The sequence below is a fragment of the Nuphar pumila genome, chromosome 12, assembly GCF_984573655.1.
Source record: "Nuphar pumila chromosome 12, dmNupPumi1.hap1.1, whole genome shotgun sequence".
Classification (NCBI taxonomy): Eukaryota; Viridiplantae; Streptophyta; class Magnoliopsida; order Nymphaeales; family Nymphaeaceae; genus Nuphar; species Nuphar pumila.
In genome coordinates this window covers 52,623,468-52,649,408 of record NC_143260.1, presented here as the reverse complement: position 1 = coordinate 52,649,408, position 25,941 = coordinate 52,623,468, and the positions used below count along the sequence as shown (strand labels likewise).

General features: G+C 42.5%; 2 protein-coding genes across 2 annotated transcripts; one reads left to right on the top strand and one right to left on the bottom strand.

Moving 5' to 3' along the window:
* Positions 1-3,558: 3,558 nt before the first annotated feature.
* On the top strand, positions 3,559-5,293 carry LOC149820908 (transcription factor MYB61-like). The gene is made up of 3 exons (XM_089983363.1): positions 3,559-3,691; positions 3,821-3,950; positions 4,071-5,293. Exons 1-3 carry the CDS (start codon positions 3,559-3,561, stop codon positions 4,924-4,926), a joined length of 1,119 nt encoding a protein of 372 aa, XP_089839489.1. The 3' UTR covers positions 4,927-5,293.
* A 16,183-nt stretch (positions 5,294-21,476) lies between these two features.
* LOC149820907 (uncharacterized) lies at positions 21,477-21,860 on the bottom strand. Its single transcript, XM_089981862.1, has one exon. The coding sequence runs from the start codon at positions 21,858-21,860 to the stop codon at positions 21,477-21,479; it is 384 nt and encodes a 127-aa protein (XP_089837988.1).
* Between the last annotated feature and the right edge of the window lie 4,081 nt (positions 21,861-25,941).

Here is a 25,941-nt window from a genome sequence, read left to right as displayed (position 1 = left end):
AGGCGGAACAGGCGGTGGAGACTGTCGAGGGGCACCGCCGGGAGGAGCGGTCAAGGCAGGCAGCGTAGCTAGGGTTCACGGGGGAGAATTTGCAGGAGGCATCGGGCTGGACGACGACGCGGAGGATGGAGGTGCCATTGGTGCCCGAGCAGTCTCCACCGAGAGGTGCCTGAGAATGGAGGTGTCGTCGGGCTGGACGACGAGACGGGGACAAAGGGATCGCTGCAAAGCGGCTGTAGAAGTTGTGCGTGGTGCGAGAGGTGCCGTCGGGCTGGACGATGAGACGGGGACGGAGGGATCACTGCAAAGCGACTGCAGAAGCTGCGCGTGGTGTGAGAGGTGCCTGAGAAGGTCGACCTCTGTGGTGTGAGAGGTTGTTGCGCATCGTCAGAGGAAGGTGGGGATGGTTTAAATCGAACGGGAGGAGGGAAAAACAGAGGGAAGAAAATTTTTGAACGGGGCGGGGGGGGGGGGGGGCGGGGGGAGGGAAAATTTCGCGCCTCAGGCAAGACGGGTTCAAATCGAAAATTAGCGACGGAATTAGCGAGAGAATTTTTCCGTCCCTAATTAGCGACGGATTAGGGACAAAAAAATTCCCTCGCTAATTCCGTCGCTAATTTTCATTTTTTTTAGTGTTTTGGCGACAAAAAAATATTGTCGCTAATTCGTCGCTAATTAGCGACGGATTTAGCGACGGATATATTTCCGTCGTTAATTTGGCAAAAATTTCAAATGTTAGCGACAAATAGTTTTCGCTCGCTGATCCGTTGCAACTTTGCGACGAAAAAAATCCGTCGTAAATTTCCGTCGCTAATTAGCATTTTTCTTGTAGTGTATAATAAACACATATATCGTTTACATCAAGCAAAAATTACCTCCAGTCGCCAACAGAGGCTCCGATTGTATGGTAGGAGCAGCTAGTGCACATCACTTTGTGTTGGGACGTTGCAGATTCAAAACCCAATGGTATAGTTGTATAACTGGTAGGGGTCTGCCTAACCCCAGCTAGCCTTTAAAAAAAACACCTGCAGTCACGTTTTTTGTTGGGACATAACTTGGGGCCTAATTATAATGGAAGCGGACTTAGAACATTCCCCCCCCCCTATATATATATATATATATATATATATATATATATATATATATATATATATATATATATATATATATATATATATATATATATATATATATATATATATATATATATATATGCGTGTGTTGGGGGAGGAATATTTGCTACCCTCTTGGGTAAGGAACCTTCAAGCTGAAACTCATAGGAAGTGATTGTTTTGATAAAATCATACCCTATAAATGTGTTCAGCATGGCAAAAATAGTAATTGACCTTTGGATCTACTTTTTCAATGCAAAAACATGATGTTTGGAGGGTAAAAAATTCAGCACATTGTAGGCTTCTGCTTTCAACTCTCAAAAAATATGACATACGTGTATAAAAACCATAATCAAAGGGTCGTTTCTGCTAATCTAAACATGTAGATCACATCTGGAGAGTTAAATGCTGAGAAAACAATAAAAGAATAAAAAGTTACAAATTTTTAGTAGAGTTTCTTACTCATGACTGTAGCAAACATTATATATATATATACACATACACTAAAACATGTATCATCAAATGGGTTTTAGTCGAACTTGGGTCGGATGCATGATCACACGCGGCACGTCAAAAAAAAATAATTTTGGAACTTTTAGTGGTGGTTCCTGACCACCACTAAAAATCATCAAGATGCTAAAAAAACTGTGCTGCTGATTGTGCACACGATCAGCAGCGCACAAGTGCCCGATTTTAAATAACATTTTTTAGTGTTTGACGATATATATAGTAATGCATTCCTTAGGCCCCTTCAAAAATTATAGTTTTAGCTATTTCTTCTCATGTATAACACCATATATGTGATCCATAGGTTTTGTTTACTGGAAACTGGCTTTTGGATGGCCGAAATCTGACTTGTATATAGGTTTTTCCGGTGATCCAAAATCAATGGCTATGAAGGTGCCACTTTTTCCCTGCTTAGAAAAATGTGTTTTTTTGTTGAAAAAACATGATCCAAGAGTTGATACCCACTAAATCGAGCATGCTAAACACATCTAACGGTTCAGATCTATCATAAAACACTTAAAGCCTATGTGGCCGAATGGGGCCTAATATGTTATGTTCTCATATATATATATATATATATATATATATATATATATATATATATATATATATATATATATAGAGAGAGAGAGAGAGAGAGAGAGAGAGAGAGAGTCCGATCAGAGAGCATCCGATTTTGTGCAAACTCGTGATTTTGTACTGTCTCTAGAGACCTTTTTTTCCACCCAGGCCTTTAGTGGTGGCCAAGGCTGCCGTGTTTTGCATGTAAAAAAAAGAATGCCGCGGATCGCACGTGCGATCAGCAGCGCTCCTTTGTCCGATGCAACAGTGAACAAAATGTCATCCACTATTACTCTAGTCCCTATGTATATGGACACTAAAATATGCTAATTGGGGTATAAACCAAGATTTTCATAAGTTTTTTGGGGTTTTCTTAAATTTCATTGTATGGATGTGATATACATGATTGGATATATCGGACCAGCTCTTAGATCATCCAATTACAATGCATAAGAAAGATCTTTTAAGGCTTGAAAATCTAACAGCTTAGAATTTTTATAAATACTCAAGCATCCAAATATAACATTTTTTATTGAAAATACTCAATTCAACAGTCGATTCCTAGCAAATAGCAAATGAACAGTCATAAACACATCTGCAGGGTTGGAATAGAAGAGAGATAGAGCGAGGCTTTCTTTTCTGCAACAAATAATAGTTTTAAAAAGCTTTTTCCTTTTACAGTTAGTTTCAACAGTAGACAACGTCAAACATAACACCAAGTATAGTAGGTCTTTGACCTGGAAAAATATTTTATCTTTCTTGTTGTTGTATTCCTGTTTCTACGTGGAATCTTTTTATTACAAGGTGACTATTAAATTGCTTGTGGCTGAATACAACCTAACCACAAATGTAAAACGGTCATGTTACCTTGCTTTGTAAAAGCTAATGGAATATTTGTAATTGTTCGGTTAACAAAAAATTTGCAATTCATCCTTTTGCTTTTTCTATTGAGTTCCTTTTCTTTTTTTCACCGAGTTGAGTTTCAAATGTGAGTTCAAATCGGAGCCAAAGTTGGTGCTGCTTTTTGTCAGAGATAATATCAGGCCGAATTGTCTACTTTGACAGACTTTTCCATCTCGCTGAGACATTTGCAAGCCATTATTAACCCGTCCACCTCTTTCAAAAGCTTCAACTACAATCACCTTCCTGACCGCGACCCTTGAAGATAGCTCCTCGATAATCTTGCGCTCGCTCACTCCCTCGGCCTCTCTTACCTTTCAAAACCCATCTCATTTAGCCCAAAGTTTCCTTTCCTAAACCTGAACAAGATCCAAATTTTATTGACAATTCACGCCATCAAACTGCTTGATTATCGAGACTACAAGGGCTGCCACCTTCGAGAAGCTCTCTCTCTCTCTCTCTCTCTCTCTCTCTCTACATGGGGCGGCACTCGAGCTGCTATAAGCAGAAACTCAGGAAGGGATTGTGGTCACCAGAGGAAGATAAAAAACTGATGAAATACATCACCAAGTATGGTCATGGCTGCTGGAGCTTAGTGTCAAAACAAGCAGGTGGGAGCCCCTGTCTTCTACACCACCACTTTAATTAGACCTCTCTCTCTCTCTCAATTTTATTTCATCTCTTTTTATATTTGTGTGTGACGGTTTTCTGCTGCTTTTCTTTCTTGGAAAAAATTGCAGGTCTGCAGAGGTGTGGTAAGAGCTGCAGGTTGAGATGGATTAATTACTTGAGACCAGATCTGAAAAGAGGCGCATTTTCCCAACAGGAGGAGAATATGGTTATTGAACTTCATGCGGTCATGGGAAACAGGTAAAAAAAAAACTTAATCCCTTGGTTCAAGTGGCCACCATTGTATGACTTTCTACTCTTGTACTTTTATTGGCAACTCAATCATCCAATGCTGATTACCGGTACGTTGATGAATTGCAGGTGGTCTCAGATTGCTGCGCAATTACCTGGGAGAACGGATAATGAGATCAAGAATCTGTGGAATTCAAGCATTAAGAAGAAACTGAGACAGAGAGGCATAGAACCTGATACCCATAAACCACTTGCAGAGGTTGAGAACGGTGAACTCAATAATAAGGTTCTGGCCAATAGTAAGAACGGTTCAGGATCAAGAGAACTGAATCTTCTCTCAACCACAACCATGATTAAGAGTAATATCATTCTGAATGTGAGGCCGAATGCACCGTCGGCGGAAGATGCATATCATGGCTCTGAAGTTAACAGTAAGAGCAGCAACTCGACCGCATCAAATTCTCTATCCAAAGAGTTCTTCATGAATGACCATCTTCAGCCCGTGCACTACGATGCAGTTTCCTGCAACCAAGCTGCTTCAGTTACGCTCTCTGTAAGCCCAAGCTCAGGTTTCTGCTTCAATCAGAATTGCCGGCCTTTCGAGATGGCTCCAGCGTTCACGATTAGTACCAGCAGCTGCAGCGAGGAGTTGCAGAATGGCAATTCGCTATTCGAGAGCAGCATGTTTTCATGGGGATTGGCAGATTTCAGGGTCGATTCATCAGGACTTACCGAAGAAGATGCACAGATCCAGTTCAACCGTGAACAGGAAGATATTAAATGGTCAGAGTATGCCCAGCCTCCTTACATGTTACCAGAAACTCTTCCGGTTCAGAATCAGCCACTGATCGGTGAAATGAAATCGGAGGACCAGTTTGGTACTGAGAATTCGAACTCTTGGAATCAAAATCTGGAACAGTTCCAGATTTCAGAAATATATGGCAAGGAATTTCAGAGATTTGCGGCGACATTTGGGCATATTTAGCCTGTGTGAATCTGTCCCTCCTATTTCCGCAGACATTGGATGGAAAAGAAAAAGACAGAACGATCCTCACATTTTTCTATTGAAAGAAATGAATAAAAGCTTTAGGCTACAGGTGTATGCCATAGATTTTTCCTTCGCAAATAGGGCCCGATACAAAATAGAGCTTGTAATCTTTGTATATTTGTGGCGGAACAAGCTAACTCAGCTGGTTATTTAGTGGCCAGAATTTCGGAGTGATGCTTGTTTCAGTTTTTTTATGACCCCTCATTCTCAATGTTTCTCATAGACATACTGTATTTCATCTGCGCCTGGAACCAGTTTGTAATCACAACTACCTTCTACTTTGGAATACAAGGAATAACCTCCTGCTCAACTGTTTTTGTCTTGATTGTCAACACTCATGGCTACCATCTAGGTAGTTTGGTATAAAAGGAATAACATCAAGAGTCATGTTTTCTGCTTTCATATACTTCCGCGGATCATCTGCCTAAGTTACTCAAAGGGTAGTTTTGCATACACGCTTTTATCCCGAAAATGGTATAATCTGGGATATTACATGGTAATTCATAATGCAAGGTCCCAAATTATGGCATTTATCTGGATATAGGCTCCCTCAAATGCCATGTTGCAGTAGATACAGCTTGCAATTGTGGTTGTTAAAATTTTATTATATCTTGTATCAGTAGATTAATTAGGAAGGCATGACACAAAATTCGTGGACTTTCTTTTTTTTTTGGCTATCTGAGGGATGTGAGAAACACGAACTCAGTCAGCCTTTCTATCGTAGACGAGGGCAGCCTCCCTCTTATTCACCTCCTCTCTGTATGGAGAGCTCTTCGTTTTTTTCTTGTTCATAGAGGTGAAAACCCTACCCACACCAAACGCACATTGGCAGACCTTCGGTTGGTAAAAACTCTTGACGTGCTCCCTGCCCACCGGAGAATAGACCCAGCTTCGACCTTATGGCAAGGGAAGCCACCCATGGGTTTCGAACCATGGTTGTTCCATGTACATAGCAAGAAAATTGGGATTTTTTTGCACTTAAAAGAAGTCACCGACCTTTACGTTTGTGGAACTTGTGAAGCACACAGTTTTTTATATGGATATTGACTTTCCATATGATTGTGGGCATAGGGAAGGATTGACTTCTTTTTCCCCAAGATCTGAGTGCATCATCATTGGGTGGAGTTTAGGGGAGGAAAATCTGTCTTCAAAAAAGACAAAATGCATCCCTGACCAGAAGAAGGCATTCCATAGAGAATACCAGTAGTGGTTGGGGATGCTGAGTTGGAGGTGAGGTTACATTTTGCTACTTGGAAGTAGGTGGTCTTGGGTTAGTAGAAGGAAGTGAGTACCTTATGATTGGACTTTTTGATGCAGAAGTTGATGCTTGAGAACAGTGGACTCTTGATTGATTTGTGATGTCCCCTTGGGTTTTTTCTCAGAAATCCTTAGAAATAAGAAAAGAATAAAGCAGCAGCTTTGGAACTTATGACAAACTAATTGGCTTCCTGCCTCTGGATTTTTTTCTCAAAAAAACCGGTTGATATTTAATGTCCAAACCATCTTCTGATGAAGATGTTTCTTAACACGCAATGTTCAAATTACAGCCTCGTGATTGAAATTAGGAATGATTATATATTGAAAGAAATCCTTGTGCAACCGTTTCTGACGAGCACATTTTGATATGAAAAAGTTTTCTGACATGGCAGACGACCACCATCACTGGGGCGTGCTGAAGGGTCCTTTTTCATGTTTGTAATCGACAATGTGTTAAAAAGGAAATCTGACAACAGACCTACCACAGACAGCTCTCCAAAAAGGATCCCTATGTCAATCCTAACCTTCCATCTGAAACATCTGGAGGGCTAGGATCACTCCGTACGTGCTCCTAGCCATTTATTGGATGGGTAAAGATTGAATATAGGATCACTCATTACGTGCTCCCTGTCCATCTGGAAGGCTTGGATCACTCTACATCAAGATCGATGAAAACCATCCCATGTCAAAGGATGGGATCCGTACTCTCTCTCTCTCTCTCTATATATATATATATATATATATATATATATATATTTATTGGCTACTGATAAAGTACAAAACTAATGAGTTAGAAATTATAGGTGCAACTGTATCGTTGCTTTTCCTTTGTAAAAATGTGATATTTTGAGTTATAAAAATTTGGCACATTGTGGGCTATTGATTTTTTAACCCTTTTAAGAACCTAATTACTTGTCACAATCATATGATTCGAAACAAGTTTCCTACTAAACAAACCATGTAGATCACATTTGTAACATTTGCTCTAAAAAAACGCAAAAAAATTGAAAAAAAGAGTTATATTTACTCATTAATTTTGTACCTTCGTTAGTAGCCAATATTAACCCATATATATATATATATATATATATATATATATATATATATATATATATATATATATATATAAGAAAATGTGTAGCTATTTGATAGTATGTGCTTAACCCATACTTAATAATGCTCAATCGCACGCACCTGATGAAAAGTCAGCTCAAAAAATGATAAAAAAATGCTAAAAAAATAACTTTTTGTGCCAAATAAGGCTTTAGAGGCGCTTTTGAAGCACCACTAAATGATCCAAGGGATACACGTGATATTTTAAAAATGGTTTTAGCAGCGTTTTTATGTGCAGCTAGAACTTAGACCTTTAGTGGCACTGTAAAAGCGCTGCTAATACCCCTTTTCACCCATTTTTGTGTGTTTTTGCACATTTTTTAGTAAAAAAGGGCTGAGCGTCTACCGTGCACGAGATGCTCAGCAACATCAAGTAGGTGCTCAAGCACCTATTGATTGATTAAGCTGCTACTCATCTCTCTCTCTCTCTCTATATATATATATATATATATAAACTTTTGAAAATGACAGTGCATGTGATCAGGCTTATTTCCAAGAATTTTTAAAGTTTTAGGTTTGTATCACTCGAGAAAGATTCTCCTCTTCGATAGAATCCAATTGGTGGGGAAGCAGATCAGGTCATGCTGAACATGAGCGTTTTTGCTCATGCCGACATCGTGGCTGTCTGTTTGCATTTTTTATGAATGCCACGTGGTTTTGTTGACTTTTGATCTTTTTAAAATGCAAATGGGATGGCCAGGATGTCAGCATGAGCAAAAACACTCATGTTCAGCATGACCTGATCTGCTTCCAATTGGTAGGGGTTGACTCGCACCCTTTTCTTTAGTGCCAAATGAAAAAAAAAACAAGGGGAAAAAGAATAAACAGCCCGTGCGTGAGTCCCCCTGCTGGCTGAGGTGACAACTATGAAGAATTCATCTCTTTTATTGCTAACGAAACTTCCAAGACAGATCTGAAAGGGAAAACAGAATGAAACTTCCAAGATAGATCTAAAAAGTTTTAGGTACGCTCTTATCTAAATGCACGTTGACGCAGTTGAAAATAATTTGGCAAGAGTTTTTCCAATAAATGTGATACGAAATAAATATTTTCATAGAGTCCTATGAATTAAAATAGTTAAGTATCCGTATTTAATTGCTTATTATGGTGTTGCAATTTTTTATTATCCAAAAGTCTTAGTGAAAATAGTATACTGTAGTAATTAATGACATTATTAATTACTATTATTATTATTATTTTTTGAAAGTCAAGCTGGGGTTAGACCCTACCAGTTATACAACATTATCATTGGGTTTTGAACCTGCAACCTCCCAACACAAGGTAACGTGCACTAGCTGCTCCTACCAGACAAGTCGGAGCCCCCATTTGTTAATGACATTATTATTTGTTTGTAGAGATATTGACAGAAATGAGTTTGAAACTTATTTATCATGTAATATCAGTTTTTACTAAAGATCTTATCAGTTTCTCAAATAATTGAAATGAGTTTTTCAAACATTTGATACTTTTATTTATGGTTTCCAAAAGGATTTTTGTTTGGCATCTAGTATTGGTACACTTGATACATGATACACTAAGGTATATTGAATACCAATGAAACATGGTTTTCACTGCTACCATTTTAAAGCATGCTTTATCTAAACGATCATGGAACTTCCTGTCATTTTCTTATCCATTCTTCGAAAACTTAGATGTGAAGACTGGTTTGGCAATTCTCATTATCCTTGACCTACCAAAGAGTACAACTCTAAGCAGAGGCATGGTTCATTGGAATTTTTGAAGTCGCAGATCCACTGAGTGCCTGTTTTAAAATTAAACTGTATTGCTTATTTAGCTCATGGAGCCATGTTCCATTCCATGAAACCAAAACTTTGGCTTTGGCTTTGGCTTTGACTTTGAGGGTACGTTTGCAGAAAGATGCACAACTTTGGATGTGTTTCCATGGAGCCCACCGTGGCAACAAAAACGTTGGGTTCCCTTTCCGTGAAGAAAGAAAGCCCAAAACCAACGATGGACCCCCTTTCAGTGGAAAGCTTCCCTTTGGGGGGGGGGGCGGGAAGGAGGGGAGGAGTTCGATTTGCTTTCCGAGGACCAACTCTGAGCGGCAACCATGCCACTAAGAGTGCGTCTGCGGCAGGCAAACACGCCCTGAGAGTTATATGGAGCCTGGAAATTGTATCCTAGACAAAAAGAGAAAAGGGCAGTGCACGATTTTTGTTCTACAATAATTTCATGGGACAGAGAATATTTTTCATCCAACTCGCATTTCACATCTACAAGAATGGATCAGATGAGGGGTACCACTTATCCGTGCAGAGTCCCTTTTGATGTCATTTGCCCATGTGATGAATGTCATCCTAAACAATGATTAGATAGCTTACCTTCTATATGGAGGGAGAATCAGGTCCAATGTGATTGCATACTTTTTGGGTATTGCTGCACCTGCTCCTACAAGAAAATGGGGTTTTATTGGTGCAATGTTTGTGCCAGTAAAAGCCTCCTCACTAAAGCTTTTACTAGTGCAATTTACATTCGCTAATGAAAAGCAATTTCACTAGCGCACCTTTTGTGTCATTGAAACCTGTTTTCATTAGTGCAAATTCAACGCCAATAAAAACATTCCAGCAGCACAAATTTTGAGCCAGTAAAAATATTTTCACTGGCCGTAACACCCCCAAAATAGTAACTTATTTTTTTATTTTTTATTTTAAAAGCAAATGATGCAAAACATTATCTATGATGTTGCTCCAACCAAACTAAGCACTAAGAGATCAACTTGTACGCAAGCGTTAGTGTTTAATATCCCACTATAATTATGTTCGTGAAAGAGAACCAAAGAGGACCCTTTATCAAACAAAACAAAAATATAACAAAAACATTTATTTTGGTCTTTGGTTAAAACTTTCGGGGGGGGGGGGGGTTCAAGCATTTAAAACTCAACATAGGACTAGATCACATCCCTAAGATGGAATGGGGTTCAATCCACATCGTGGATTGGTCCACTCAAGAATCTGAATTTCAATAATTAAGCGAGATATACTGTACCACCCCAATAATTTGGACAAAAAATTTTTGGATTTTTTTTTTTTGAAACAGCGGAATTGCTTGGTCCAAGAGTTAAGCAGGTTACAACTTCGGTATCAGAGCAGGATTAAAAATGCGAGATCATGGCTCTCCCGACGACCTGCAATAGCTTTGTAAGTACGAAAAACTCCTAAGGGTAATGTTATGTAGACTAAATATATGGTATTGGACTATTACAAAAGTAATAACTGAAATCGTGATGATCATTTTTGGTATGTTGCAACTAGATGGCGTGGGCAAATAGGTGCAACGATATCATGGATACCCTGCACAACCTGACAGAGGTCATAGGTCAGCAAGCAATGAGACGACTATGCAGCAGATGAGCAATAACCTTCATCAAGTGGCCCACGAGAAAACAACAAATGGCAGAGGCATGTCCTATAAGAAGTTTATGGACATGGACCTTCCTGCCTTCTCTAGTATGACATACCCAGAAGTGGCCGAAAATTGAATAAGGGAGATTGAATCTATTTTCTGAGTGCTTGATGTCTAAGAAGACCAACAAGTTGATTTTGGGACATATCGTCTCAAGGAGCATGCTGAAAAATGACGGGAGACCACTTGCGAGGTCAGATTCCAAAATGGTTCAGTGACATGGGTAGAATTTGTGGAGGCCTTCAATGCCACGAATTTCCCGAAGCATGAGAGAACGAAAAAGATGCAGAAACTTCTAGACCTGCAGCAGGGAAAATTGTCCTTAGCAGAGTACCACCAAGTTTCATAGCCTAAAACGGTATTGTTCGAACGTATACATCACTGACGATGATAGGGTAATAAAGTTTGCCCAAGGTTTAAAGATGGGTCTGAGGAACCGTCTATACACTCGGGGGCTCAAGACTCTCGATGAGGATATTCAGGTAATGAAGACTTATATTCTTAAACCTTTTCATTGAGATATAATAGTGTTTAAGGAAGTTAGAAAAGATCTAACCTTGAAATCAGATATCATCTATTCAGGTGTCTACCCTATTGTATGATGACTGGAAGGAGGGACAAAGGTCCCAAAAGAACCGAACCGAGGTATAGAAACCCGAGTTCAAAAAGAGATTTGGAAGAAAGAAGTTTAATTCGTAGGCCAAGAAACAAAAACACAATGGGGGAACCAGACAAAGGCTCGTGCAAAACCAGAGATGCCCAAACTGCCATTGTTTTCATCCCGGGCAACAATGTCAACGTGAGACGGGATCTTGTTTCTATTATGGAAAGATGAGACACTACATCAGGGAGTGTCGGAAGAAGCAAGTTGTAACACCACAAATATTTAACTTGAAAATTTTAACCATGTACTGTGCCTACACAGGTTCTTACCGTATTTCACAAAAACGAATACACTAAAACTACTTTAATGATGAGCGATGCTCGAAATCGCGTAAGTAAGATGTACAAAGTGACATGAGTACTGTTTATGAGGAATCAAGTTTCGAGAATTATAAATCAAAGTCATAATACATATGACTAGTAAATCCTCGAATTTGGGACCCAAATGAGGAAAAAAACTTGTTATTTCATGTGAATTACTGAAAAACGTATATTAATCAGATATGGTCATAACGAGGGCGATATTTGCAAGAGATGAAACTTTAGAAAAGTGCTTTGCGAATTTAGTTGTAATTGAAAACTAAAATTTGGATTTTAATCGGGTTTCAGATCCATCCAAGATCTGAATCCATACATCGTATCCGAATCCAAAATCCTGGATCCATATGATCCAGTTTGGATACAAGATCCATTTGGATCGACTCTATATCACTTTATCATATTTATTTCCAAGAATGGTAATATTTATTTATTTTGATAATTATTAAAATTTTGCGGGTTTTACATCCTTCCCCCTTAAAAAGAATTTCGTCTATGAAATTAGTTACAAGGATTAAACAAATAAGATTGGGATATCTTACTACGTGTGTTATACTTAATGAAAATTTTCAAAATCAATTGAAATTTAAACCTTGTGTCTTATTTAAAGTCTTATTCAGGGTATCTACAATACCTACCTAGATCATTATAGTCTTTATTTAATAGAAAGTGATATATGACCTAAAGATATCACCTGACTTAGATATGATTCAGTGTTCAACGCTATTTGTGAGATCTATATCCAACAATACTTATATATTTATGTGTAGGGCTTTAAGAACTGAAATTAGTCAAACCTAAGTTCTAAGACTTATCACCATTCAATCAAGATTCAAATCTAAAGCATTAATCCTAACTTGGTATTGAGGTTGCCTGTTGTGTCGCAACCTTAGTAAAGTGTTTAGCGAATCTAGGAGATCATCACACCTAGCTCCTCTAGCCATCTACTCGAACAACAAAATAACATATGTTTCCCGCATATCTTGATCACAACAAATATTGAATGATGTTTCTAGCAATATATCTAGGTTCTCGATTTTCATACAATAAATCAATTTCTTTACGAATTAAAAACATAATTCAAATACTATATACTTACAGAGCTCTTGCAGGGTCGCTGGAAGGCCATGAACCATATATTCTTGTCCTGCTCTGATACCATAGTTATAACACCCCAAATATTTAACTTGAAAATTTTAACCATGTACTGTGCCTACACAGGTTTTTATCGTATTTCACAAAAACGAATACACTAGAACTACTTTAATGATAAGCGATGTTCGAAATCGCGTAAGTAAGATGTACAAAGTGGCGTGAGCACTATTTATGAGGAATCAAGTCCCCAGAATTATAAATCAAAGTCATAATACATATGACTAGTAAATCCTCGAATTTGGGACCCAAACAAGGAAAAAAACTCGTTATTTTATGTGAATTACTGAAAAGCGTATATCAATTAAATATGGTCATAACGAGGGCGATATTCGTAAGAGATGAAACTTTAGAAAAGTGCTTTGCGAATTTAGTTGTAATTGAAAACTAAAATTTGGATTTTAATCGGGTTTCAGATTCATCCAAGATCTGAATCCATACATCGTATCCGAATCCAAAATCCTGGATCCATATGATCTAGTTTGGATACAAGATCCATTTGGATCAACTCTATATCACTTTATCGTATTTATTTCCAAGAATGGTAATATTTATTTATTTTGATAAATATTAAAATTTTGCGGGTTTTACACAAGTAGACGATGCAAGGCGTGAGATTGGGGGACAAAAACAGTAATAACAACACTGACAACCACCACAACAACCGCAAGCAGCACAAAAGAAGGTAGCAGGTGGAGTCTATGCTACCTAGGCGGAACAATTGCAGAAGGGTGACTTAGTACAAGGTACTGTGCTTATATCTGGTCAAGCTGCTTTGGTACTTTTTTATTCTGGAGCTTCACATTCGTTCATATCTGTACATTTTGCTAAACAACTTAGAATACCCACATAATTCTTGAATCAAAAAGTAGTAGTGTACAATCCCATAGGATTCAATGAGATATGTGTGATGTACATGCCAGACGTAGAAGTCATTTTGAGAGAACATAATTTTCCTGCCAACTTAATCTTACTCTATATGACAGAATATGATGTCATATTGGGTATAGATTGACTCTTTGAACATTATGCAAGAGTTCTCTATAGAGAGGGAAAGATGATATTATCTCAACCTGATGTACAGGAGGTCAAATTTTGACTTTCAAGGCCCAAAATAAAGAAAAGGGTAATCTCGACCTTAAGGCTCAAAAATATCTCCGACGGAGAGATATGGCTTTCCTGGTTAGTGTAATAAGAGGAGAAGCCAAACAGATATCGATCGAGGATTTGAAAATCGTTCAAGATTTTTTTGATGTATTTTTGGAAGAACTCCCTGGATTACCTCTACAACAGGAAGTAGAATTTGGGATCAAATTGATGCCTGGTACAAAGCCAAATTCTAGAGCACCTTACAGGATGGCACCAGCAGAACTGGAGGAGTTAAAGAAGCAGCTGCAAGAATTGATGGAGCGTGGTTTCGTGCAACCAAGCACATCCCCTTAGGGAGCACCAATTCTATTCGTAAAAAAGAAAGATGGGTCTATGAGGTTATGCATAGACTATCTAATGCTAAATAAGGCAACAGTGAAAAATAAGTACCCATTGTAATGCCCCAAAATTTCGACTTGTGATTTCGAAAACTTTATAAAAAAAAACCTTTCAAAGATTTAACGTTTTTACTTTTAAAAACGACAGCGGAAGATATTTAGAAAGGAGCACAAGTCAACAAATCCTGGGTACGTTAGCTGAAAAATCATCATTCACATGAACAACAACTTAAATGAATTGAGGAAATAAGGCAATAGATTAAAAATCTGCAGTTTATTACAAAATGAGCATCTTCCCAAAGTTCAATAATCTAAAGAAAAACTCAAAAAGACTCAGAGCCAAGCCGCCAACATAAAGAAGATAAATCTTGAGCCATATTGCACCACGCCATCGGCCGTTTGTGAAGTCCTACTCCTCACCTGCCCATGAAATGGGTCAGTTTCATAACAAACCAGTAGGTGCACGAATAGATAAGTAGAATGAAAATAAAGCAGGACATTCTTGAGATAAGCAGTTGTTATATCAAAACAATCAATACAGTTGTAATCTATTCTAACAAGTGTAATATGTGCAAAGAGCTATTGTTAGAAACATTTCAAGCAGTGTAAGTCTCAATCAGCTACAACTATTCAAAAAGATATTCTTTAAGTTCTGATATTAACTGGCCTGTGGGTATTCACAGATGCGAAACGTAGAAACAGCCAAGACCGATCCGGGGGTATATTATGTCAGGTGTTTTCATTAACACGGATGGCTGACTGAGTCCGCTCCTAAGGGGACGGTCAGTGACCAAGAGAGTAAATCCCCAAAGGCATTCGTGGCCCATGGATGCATCCAACTTCTGTAGAAGTACCTGGGAGTTACCACCTAGGATAATTTATGGCAATTCCAATTCCCCTAACTCCAATGACTAGGGAAGCCGAGTCTTTTGCCCGTGGGGTGGTTGTTAACAACCTGTTCATCGAAGTTTTTGTACCATCCATCCTCTCCCTTGATGAACTGTGAAGGTCGAATGGGTACGACGGGGGTTTCTTAACCGCCGCCCCATTCTACATGCCCTGGTCTAATAGACCCACTCGAGCATCTTGCCTGTGAGGGCGAGTTGTCATCATTTATGTGATCCCAGCTTTGTGCTAAATGCACGCATCAAGGTTGCTACAACCTCATCATCCAAACATCGTAATGTACTTATCCAAAAGTACGATCGTACCTTCCTAGAGGTACGACTACGATGAGAGGGCAACAATAATGTCTTGTGATTCTTTTGGTTCATACATGACATGTATTGCTCTAAGTGCAATTGGCCTGTGGAGGCCAACATTATCTCATTGATATCAATAAAGTGTTGATGGTTCACTTCGAGGTACTCAATGACCTCCCATACTATTTGTATCATACCTGTCTTAAGGTCTGATTACGATAGTAAGTTCGTGGGTTTCTCGATAGATAACCCATCACAGTGTTTCATAAAATCAGTATTATACTTGGCATGCTCGAATACTAAAAAGCAAGAAGTCTCATACAAGATTCATCAGACAATAACCAGTAAGGCATCTACAATAACTTACAACAGTGCGCAAGGCGGAAATACAATAATAAGATCTTTCTAGCAACGAGTCTACTCGTAGAGCTCACAATAAGCATGTAATTTCAAAAGAATACGGATGCGGAAACACAACACAGACAATCACCAGTTAAGTAATCCTATAGGTAAGCATGTATGCCAAATAAACCATTCGATCATGAAATCCTTATATCTTATTTCATTCATACAAACTCTTTGTGCGACTTTCCCCTACCTCGGGATGTCGTGCAGCTGTGTGCGTCTACGAGTATAGATGATACGAGGGTCGGGCCGCGGAGCGCGAATGGGACCCATTGCGTAAATCTGCAAGAGTGTGAAACATTTAATTATGCTAATCTAATTAATGGTGCGACGAGGGCATGGGTAGGATTAGGCGACAGTGACGAGCCACTGCCGAAAACAGCAAGGCGGCGGGGACCTCGGCCCCTTCCGACTGAACAATAAATAGCAGGGGCTTCGGCCCCTACCTGCCAAAATAGCGAATGGCAGGGGCCTCGGCCCCTGCCTGACAAAGAAGTGAAGGGCAGGGGCCTCTGCCCCTGCCAAACAAGGTAACGTATGGCAAGGGCCTCGGCCCCTGTCTGACAACACTGCATGATAGGGGCCTCGACCCCTACCTGACAAAACAGCCGACAGAGGCCTCGGCCCCTGCCTCACGAAAGTAACAAGTGGCAGGGACCCCAGTCCCTGCGTGCCAACTCAGAATGGCAGGGGTCTCGGCCTCTGCCAGACAAAATAATGAAGGGCAGGGGCCTCGGCCCCTGCCTGGCACAAAAATAAATGGCAGGGGCCTTGGCCCCTGCTTGACCAAAAATAGGGAATGGCAGGGGCCCCAGCCTCTGCCTGACAAAACAAGGGACGGCAGGGGCCTTGGCCCCTGCCTGAAGAACCGACAAATGGCAGGGGCCTCGACCCCTGCCTGACAAAGTCACGAAGCCGCTGGGGGTGACTGCCCCCTGCCGGCTCTCCAACAACCTCAAGGGGGAGGGAGAGATCGGTACGGGGGTGATAGGGGGCAACCGACCTCCCGTCGGTCGCCCTATCACCCACAATGGAGAGGGGGGTGTTGCAGGGGCCATTGGTCCTCTGCCGGCACTCCGGCGAACCCCAGAGAGAGAAAGGAACGACAGGGGCCCCGTAGGCCACCTGTCGGCCCCCCGATGGGACAGGGGAGGTGGGAGGCCGCGGCAGGGGCCGTGAGCCACCTGCAGGCCTCCCGATGAAGTGACAAAGTGGGGGGAAGTTAAAGAGGGAGGATTAGAGGGCGTACCTGGGAGGCGGTGGTCAGCATCGGCGTGGGTCATAACGACGACGGCGTGAGCAGGGAAGGAGGAGGGGTCGTCGCGAGGGGAGCGAAGGCTTCGAGAGGGAGGTGTGCCTCCCCTCACCCTCCCTACAGTGCTCTTAAAGAGCTCGAGGGGCGAAAAAAAATGGAGAAGCCTCAATTGGCTTCCCTTATCGGGTCGCAGGCGCGGGGGGGCGGGGGGGGGGGGGGGGGGTGCTCAGGAAGAGGATTTAAATCCTCTTCTTGAGTCAGGTTATTAAAACCCTAACGATGACGGGCCCGGGTCGAGTCTGGACCCGACCCGGCTCGGGTCCGATATAATTTTTTTTTGTTTTTTGAAACGTGGGTTTTATATCCTACCCCTCTTAAAAGAATTTCGTCCTCGAAATACTTATTGCCTTGAAGAGTCAAAATACAGGTCAGGATATTTTTCCCTGATATCGCTCTGAGGTTCCCAAGTACATTCGTCAATTCCATGATGTTGCCACCGAACCTTTACAAAGGAAATGGTCTTTGATCTTTGCACTTGGTCACGACGATTGACGATCTCCACAGGTCTTTCTTCGAATGTCAAGTCCCCTCTAATGTCCACGTCATCATAATGAATGATGTGCGATGGATCATGAACGTACTTCCTCAACATGGATACGTGAAAAACATTATGGATCTGAGCGTACTGAGGAGGTAACGCCACGCGATAAGCTGCTTCTCCAATTCGCTCCAGGATTTCGAACGGTCCGACGTATCTAGGACTTAGCTTTCCCTTCTTTCTGAACCGAAATACGCTCTTCGTCCGAGATACCCTAACAAAAACAATCTCGCCAATTTCAAAGGTAAGCTCTCGTCGGTGTCTATCTGCATAGCTTTTCTGCCGACTCTAAGCGCTACGGAGTCATTCATGAATCATTTGCACTTGTTGAGTATAGTGTTGCAAAACTATAGGTGACTTCAATCTTTGTTCGCCAACCTCGTCCCAGTAGACAGGTGATCGGCACAGCCTCCCATACAAAGCTTCGTACGGGGCGATCCCGATGCTCGCATGATGGTTGTTATTATACGCGAATTCCGCCAGACTGAGGTGGGAATCCCACTCCCCCTTCCAGTCCATCATACAAGCTCAAAGCATGTCTTGCAAGGTCTGAATCGTACGTTCCAACTGCCCGTCAGTCTAAGGGTGAAACGCAGTACTGAACTTCAACTTTATGCCCAAAGTCAGCTGAAGTTGTCCCCAAAACCTTGAAGTGAATCTAGGATCACGATCGGAGATAATCGAGACCGGAACACCGTGCAGTCTCACAATCTCCCTAACATAGAGATCAGCGAGACTATCCAACGATTGGTTGAGACAGATAGGTAGGAAGTGAGCAGACTTGGTGAGTCTATCGACGATCACCCAAATCGCGTAATGCTTCCTCTGCGTCCTCGGTAGACCGACTATGAAGTCTATGGTGACATCTTCCCACTTCCATAGTGGAATCTCTATTTGCTATATGACCCCACTGGGTCTCTGGTGCTCGATCTTGATCTGCTAACACGTCAAACACTTCGAGACATACTCAACCACGTCTCGCTTCATACCGTTCCACCAATAACTCCGTTGTAGGTCCTTGAACATCTTTGTGCCGCCAGGGTGAATGGTGTATCTAGACTTGTGGGCTTCTGCAAGAATTTTATCTCGCAAGATCAGGTCATCAGGAACCCAAAGGTGCTCCTTCAACCATATACTTTCATCCTCCTATCGCTTGAGCCTTCAACTTCTCGTAGCGTGCATCCGTTTTCTGCCCATTGATGATCCTCGCTAGTAGTTCAGGTTGAGCAACAAGGTGGGATAAACCGATTGAACTTTAAGTGATTGCGAAAGGTTCCCAAGAGGCTAGGTCTTCGACCAACCTCCATCCAACAAATAAAGCATTAATCGAAACTTCCAGTGCTTTGCGGCTGAGGGTGTCAGCCACGACGTTCGCCTTTCCTGGGTGGTAGGAGAGGGTGAAGTCATAATCCTTGAGGAATTCTAGCCAACGTCGCTGCCTCATGTTCAATTCTTTTTGCGAAAATAGATACACTTAAGGCTCTTATGATCGGTGAATGCCTCAAACTGCTCCCCAAACAAGTAGTGTCGCCATATATTCAGTGCGAACACCACAGCAGCTAACTCTAAATCGTGAGTTGGGTAGTTCTTCTCGTGAATTTTAAGTTGTCGAGAGGCGTAAGCGATCACTTTCCCATTCTGCATCAGCATAGCCCCTAGGCCTCACCCAGAGGCATCCGTATAAATCACGAATCCGCCTTTACCAGAAGGTAAGGTCAAAATAAGAGCACTGGTAAGTCGCTCCTTCAATAACTGAAAACTCGCCTCGCACTTCTCGTCCCATAAGAATCTAGCCTCTTTCTTCAGTAACTTCATCAGGGGTAACACAATTTTTGAAAAATCCTAAATGAATCGTTTGTAGTAACCCGCTAGTCCAAGAAAACTCCTGATATCACGTGCGTTCTTTGGTTGCTGCTAACTGAGTACAACCTCAACCTTTGCAGAGTCCACAGACACACCTTCCTTAGAAATAACGTGTCCCAAAAACATAACTTCCTCGAGCCAGAATTCACATTTAGAGAACTTGGCATACAAACGTTCCTTTCGCAGGGTCTCCAACACGATGGTTAGGTGTTCCCGATGTTGCTCTCGACTTTCTGAGTACACCAAGATGTTGTCGATGAACACGATCACGAAGGTGTCCAAAAATAGCTTGAACATCCTATTCATTAAGTCCATGAAAGCTACTGGGGCATTGGTCAGTCCGAACGGCATGACTGTGAACTCGTAATGTCCGTATCTCATCTGAAAAGCAGTCTTAGGGATATCATCATTCCTGATTCTGAGTTAATGGTATCCAGACCTAAGGTCGATTTTCGAGAAAACTTTAGCCTTCTGCAACTGATCGAACAAGTCTTCGATACGCGGCAATGGGTACTTGTTTTTTATCATGGCCTGGTTGAGCATTCGATGCACAGACGCAAGGTCCCATCCTTCTTCTTCACGAAGAGCACAGGAGCTCCCCAAGGAGATACGCTGGGGTGAATGAATCTCTGATCCAACAACTCCTGCAATTTCTTCTTCAACTCCTCAAGCTCAGCTGGCGCCATTCTGTAAGGTGCTTTAGAGATTGGCGTCATACCTGGTAGCAATTCAATATTGAATTCTACCTCACTAGACGGTGGAAGTCCCGACAACTCTTTAGGAAAAACGTCGGGATAATCGCAAACAACATCCAGCTCACTGATGGAAATAAGCATTGGATCCGATTGGCTAACACTAACCAAAAAGGCAGTGCATCCCTTCCGCAAGAAGTTCTACGCCTTAAGCGCTGAGATCATCCGGCTTGCTCGAACAGGTCTGAGAATTCTGAATTCTACTCTCGGAGAGCCTGAAGGTGATAAAACGATCTTGCCATCACGACAAAATATCTTGGCATGATACTTGTGTAACCAATCCATGCCTAGGATGACGTCAAATTCTATCATCTCAAGCAAGATAGCACAAGCAGGCAAGTGCCGCTCTGCCACAACTACGTCCAATTCAGGTATGTAAGTGGTGCAAACTGTGTTCTTCCCAATGGAGTTATACACGTCTAAAGCGTTGTCAAGAAGTTTTACAGTTATATGCAATTGTTTTACGAATTTTTCTGAAACAAACGAGTCTGTAGCTCCACAATCAAAGAGTGCAAAAGCTGCTTGACCAGCAACAAGAATGGTACCTTGAACGAGATACCCTTTTGTCAATTGATCGACCGTGGCTGCATAAACTCGACCCGGCTCCCTGACATTGCTTGGTTGTGCTCGTTGTTGCTGCTGATGAGGTGGTCAAGGAGGCTGAGATACGTTGCCGGTTCACTTGAGGTCATCTGCTGCTTTCTTTTGGCAGTCGCGTATGAAATGACCCATCTTGCCACAGTATAGGCATCCGTCAGTGTCTTGCGGACAAAATTGTCCTACATGAGGCCTCTTGCACCTGGGGCAGTTATCACCAGACGACTGTCTGGGCGGTGGATGACCCTGCTGTCATTGGCGCTTTGCCGGAGGGAACTGTTTCTTCCCTCCCTCAGTCTTCACTAGTAATGGTGGCCGTTGCCCTGGGCCGCCAGAATAGGTCTTCTTCTGATCACCACCTGTCGCGGGTGACTTTTTGGCTTGCACACTTTTTGAACGCTCCTAATCCTCGTTCAGTAGGGTGGCTACTGCTACCATCGCAGAAAAAGTCGCGAGCATGCTGGTGAGAACCCTATGCCTGAGTCCTTCCTTCAGTCCGTGAATGAACTTCCCAGCTCGCTCATGATCATCCTCGAATAGGTGAGGACAGTAGCGCTCCAACCGTCGAAATTTGGTGACATATTCGTTCAAACTTAAGCTGCCTTGGCACAACTCCAGAAGTTTCACTTTCTTCTTTTCTCTCGCATGAGGAGGAAAGTAGTTTTCGAGAAAAGCCCTCCGAAAGGCCTCCCAAGGAATCACCTCAGCACCTGAGAACTGCACCTTTCGGGTAGTGTCCCACCATTCACGAGCGTCGTCCTTCAATCGAAAAGACCCGAACATCATCTTCTTATCGTCAGGAACGGACAATACTTGGAACACCCGTTCCACCTCTTTGACCCAACTCTCCGCCAAGTTAGGGTCAACCTTGCCAGAGAAGGTAGGGGGGTCAAGCTTCAGAATTTTTTCATATGTTACGGTTGGTGTATGCCCAATAAGAGAACCCAGATCCTACTGGGGGCGACCCTCGTTACGAATTGCCTCTGCCAAGGAGTTGAGGGTATCCATCATGAATCCCCTTTGCTCACACAACTCGTCAGCCATGTTGTTGCTTGAGTTCTCCGTCATCCTTAAAAAGCAACCAAGGTTAAGAGTCAAAAATTACTGAAGAAGCACAAGAAGACATAAGTGTAGGAGCAAAGGTAAAAATATAGATCTTTATTATGAAAGTCATTTATTTTGAATCCAGCAGTGCTGGTATATAAGCAAAAGTTCTATTCTGTAATGATAAATGAGTTCACAAACTCCAACAAAACTTGGTAGGTGCTACCTCCCCTTAGGGATGACTAGAGTACTTCCTAAGATATTTCCTTTTATTGCATGTGCGCCTGAAACTGCACTTAGGAGTGAAGGGAGGTGGCTCCCCGTAGGAGGTCTCCTATCCGTAGAGGGGCGTCGCCGGAGTATATTCCGGTGAGCCAAGACTATAACTTGACGAATCAGTTGCAGGCGTGTATGTGGGTGATACACCGCCCACTGGGTCTGCTGGAGGTGGTGGTTGCTTGCCTACAGTCGAATTGCGATCTTACCATCGTGCTCGGCCTTACGGAGGCAGGCATCCATGGTGCCCTCATTCTCCACAAAATACGCACTCCTATGTTAACTCAGGGGGAACAAAATCTCTCGATGACTCTTGTGGTGTCTGATGGTGCATCCGAACATGCGAAGGCGCGAATCCACCTTCTCGAGCAGACACCTCAGCCCACGTTGTTGCCAAGGGTATTTGGTAAGCGATCGGTAGTGAGAAACCCTGATCATCCGTAAAAATGGGTAGAGGAGGGCGGTTAGCCCAGTAACCAGCCACGAACATCCCATGTCCGCCCCTCTCTCTTATGGAACGGCCACGCACCCTACGCGTGCCCCTACCGCGGCTACCACTAGAACCAGCAAACGGATCCATCTATCCGACGGTACTACGAATAAAAAAACTAGAATATAATTTAGTCTAACCATGCTATAAAATATCAGACTTACAGCGCGATGGGATGCTCAATAGTCAAGATTCACCTCTTTCTGATCTGGCTCTGATACCAAGTTGTAACGCCCCAAAATTTCGACTTGTGATTTTGAAAACTTTATAAAAAAAAATCTTTCAAAAATTTAAAGTTTTTACTTTTAAAAACGACAGCGGAAGACATTTAGAAAGGAGCACAAGTCAACAAATCCTGGGTACGTTAGCTGAAAAATCATCATTCACATGAACAACAACTTAAAGAAATTGAGGAAATAAGGTAATAGATTAAAAATCTGCAGTTTATTACAAAATAAGCATCTTCACAAAGTTCAATAATCTAAAGAAAAACTCAAAAAGACTCAGAGTCAAGCCGCCAGCAGAAAGAAGATAAATCTTGGGCCTTATTGCACCACACCATCGGCCGTTTGTGAAGACCTACTCCTCACCTACCGATGAAATGGGTCAGTTTCATAACAAACCAGTAGGTGCACGAATAGATAAGTAGAATGAAAATAAAGCAGAACATTCATGAGATAAGCAGTTGTTATATCAAAACAATCAATACAGTTGTAATCTATTCTAACAAATGTAATATGTGCAAAGAGCTATTGTTAGAAATATTTCAAGCAGTGTAAGTCTCAATCAGCTACAACTATTCAAAAAGATATTCTTTAAGTTCTGATATTAACTGGCCTGTGGGTACTCACAGATGCGAAACGTAGAAACAGCCAAGACCGATCCGGGGGTATATTATGTCAGGTGTTTTCATTAACACGGATGGCTGACTGAGTCCGCTCCTAAGGGGACGGTCAGTGACCAAGAGAGTAAATCCCCAAAGGCATTCGTGGCCCATGGATGCATCCAACTTCTGTAGAAGTACCTGGGAGTTACCACCTAGGATAATTTATGGTAATTCCAATTCCCCTAACTCCAATGACTAGGGAAGCCGAGTCTTTTGCCCGTGGGGTGGTTGTTAACAACCTATCCATCGAAGTTTTTGTACCATCCATCCTCTCCCTTGATGAACTGTGAAGGTCGAATGGGTACGACGGGGGTTTCTTAACCGCCGCCCCATTCTACATGCCCTGGTCTAATAGACCCACTCGAGCATCTTGCCTGTGAGGGCGAGTTGTCATCATTTATGTGATCCCAGCTTTGTGCTAAATGCACGCATCAAGGTTGCTACAACCTCATCATCCAAACATCGTAATGTACTTATCCAAAAGTACGATCGTACCTTCCTAGAGGTACGACTACGATGAGAGGGCAACAATAATGTCTTGTGATTCTTTTGGTTCATACATGACATGTATTGCTCTAAGTGCAATTGGCCTGTGGAGGCCAACATTATCTCATTGATATCAATAAAGTGTTGATGGTTCACTTCGAGGTACTCAATGACCTCCCATACTATTTGTATCATACCTGTCTTAAGGTCTGATTACGATAGTAAGTTCGTGGGTTTCTCGATAGATAACCCATCACAGTGTTTCATAAAATCAGTATTATACTTGGCATGCTCGAATACTAAAAAGCAAGAAGTCTCATACAAGATTCATCAGACAATAACCAGTAAGGCATCTACAGTAACTTACAACAGTGAGCAAGGCGGAAATACAATAATAAGATCTTTCTAGCAACGAGTCTACTCGTAGAGCTCACAATAAGCATGTAATTTCAAAAGAATACGGATGCGGAAACACAACACAGACAATCACCAGTTAAGTAATCCTATAGGTAAGCATTTATGACAAATAAACCATTCGATCATGAAATTCTTATATCTTATTTCATTCATATAAACTTTTCGTGCGACTTTCCCCTACCTCGGGATGTCATGCAGCTGTGTGCGTCTACGAGTGTAGATGATACGAGGGTCGGGCCGCGGAGCGCGAATGGGACCCGTTGCGTAAATCTGCAAGAGTGTGAAACATTTAATTATGTTAATCTAATTAATGGTGTGACGAGGGCATGGGTAGGATTAGGCGACAGGGACGAGCCACTGCCGAAAACAGCAAGGCGGCGGGGACCTCGACCCCTTCCGACTGAACAATAAATAGCAGGGGCTGCGTCCCCTGCCTGCCAAAATAGCGAATGGCAGGGGCCTCGGCCCCTGCCTGACAAAGAAGCGAAGGGCAGGGGCCTCTGCCCCTGCCAAACAAGGTAACGTATGGCAGGGGCCTCAGCCTCTGTTTGACAACACTGCATGATAGGGGCCTCGGCCCCTGCCTCACGAAAGTAACAAGTTGTAGAGACCCCGTTCCCTGCGTGCCAACTCAGAATGGCAGGGGTCTCGGCCCCTGCCAGACAGAATAATGAAGGGAAGGGGCCTCGGCCGCTTACCTGATGAACAGGGAATGGCAGGGGCCTTGGCCCCTGCTTGACCAAAAATAGGGAATGGCAGGGGCCCCAGCCTCTGCCTGACAAAACAAGGGACAGCAGGGGCCTCGTCTCTTGCCTGAAAAACTGACAAATGGCAGGGGCCTCGACCCCTGTCTGACAAAGTCACGAAGCCGCAGGGGGTGACTGGCTTCCTGCCGTCTCTCCAACAACCCCAAGGGGGAGGGAGAGATCGAGACGGGGGTGACAGGGGGCAATCGACCTCCCATCAATCGCCCTATCACCCACAGAGGAGAGGGGGGTGTCGCAGGGGCCATTGGTCCTCTGCCGGCACTCCAGTGAACCCTAGATGGAGAAAGGAACGACAGGGGCCCCGTAGGCCACCTGTCGGGCCCCCGATGGGCACAGGGGAGGTGGGAGGCCGCGACAAGGGCCGTGCGCCACCTGCAGACCTCCCGACGAGGTGACAGAGAGGAGGAAAGTTGAAGAGGCAGGATTAGAGGGCGTACCTGGGAGGCGGTGGCTGGCGTCGGCGTGGGTCGCAGCGACGGCGGCGCTGGTGAAGTGCGCAGA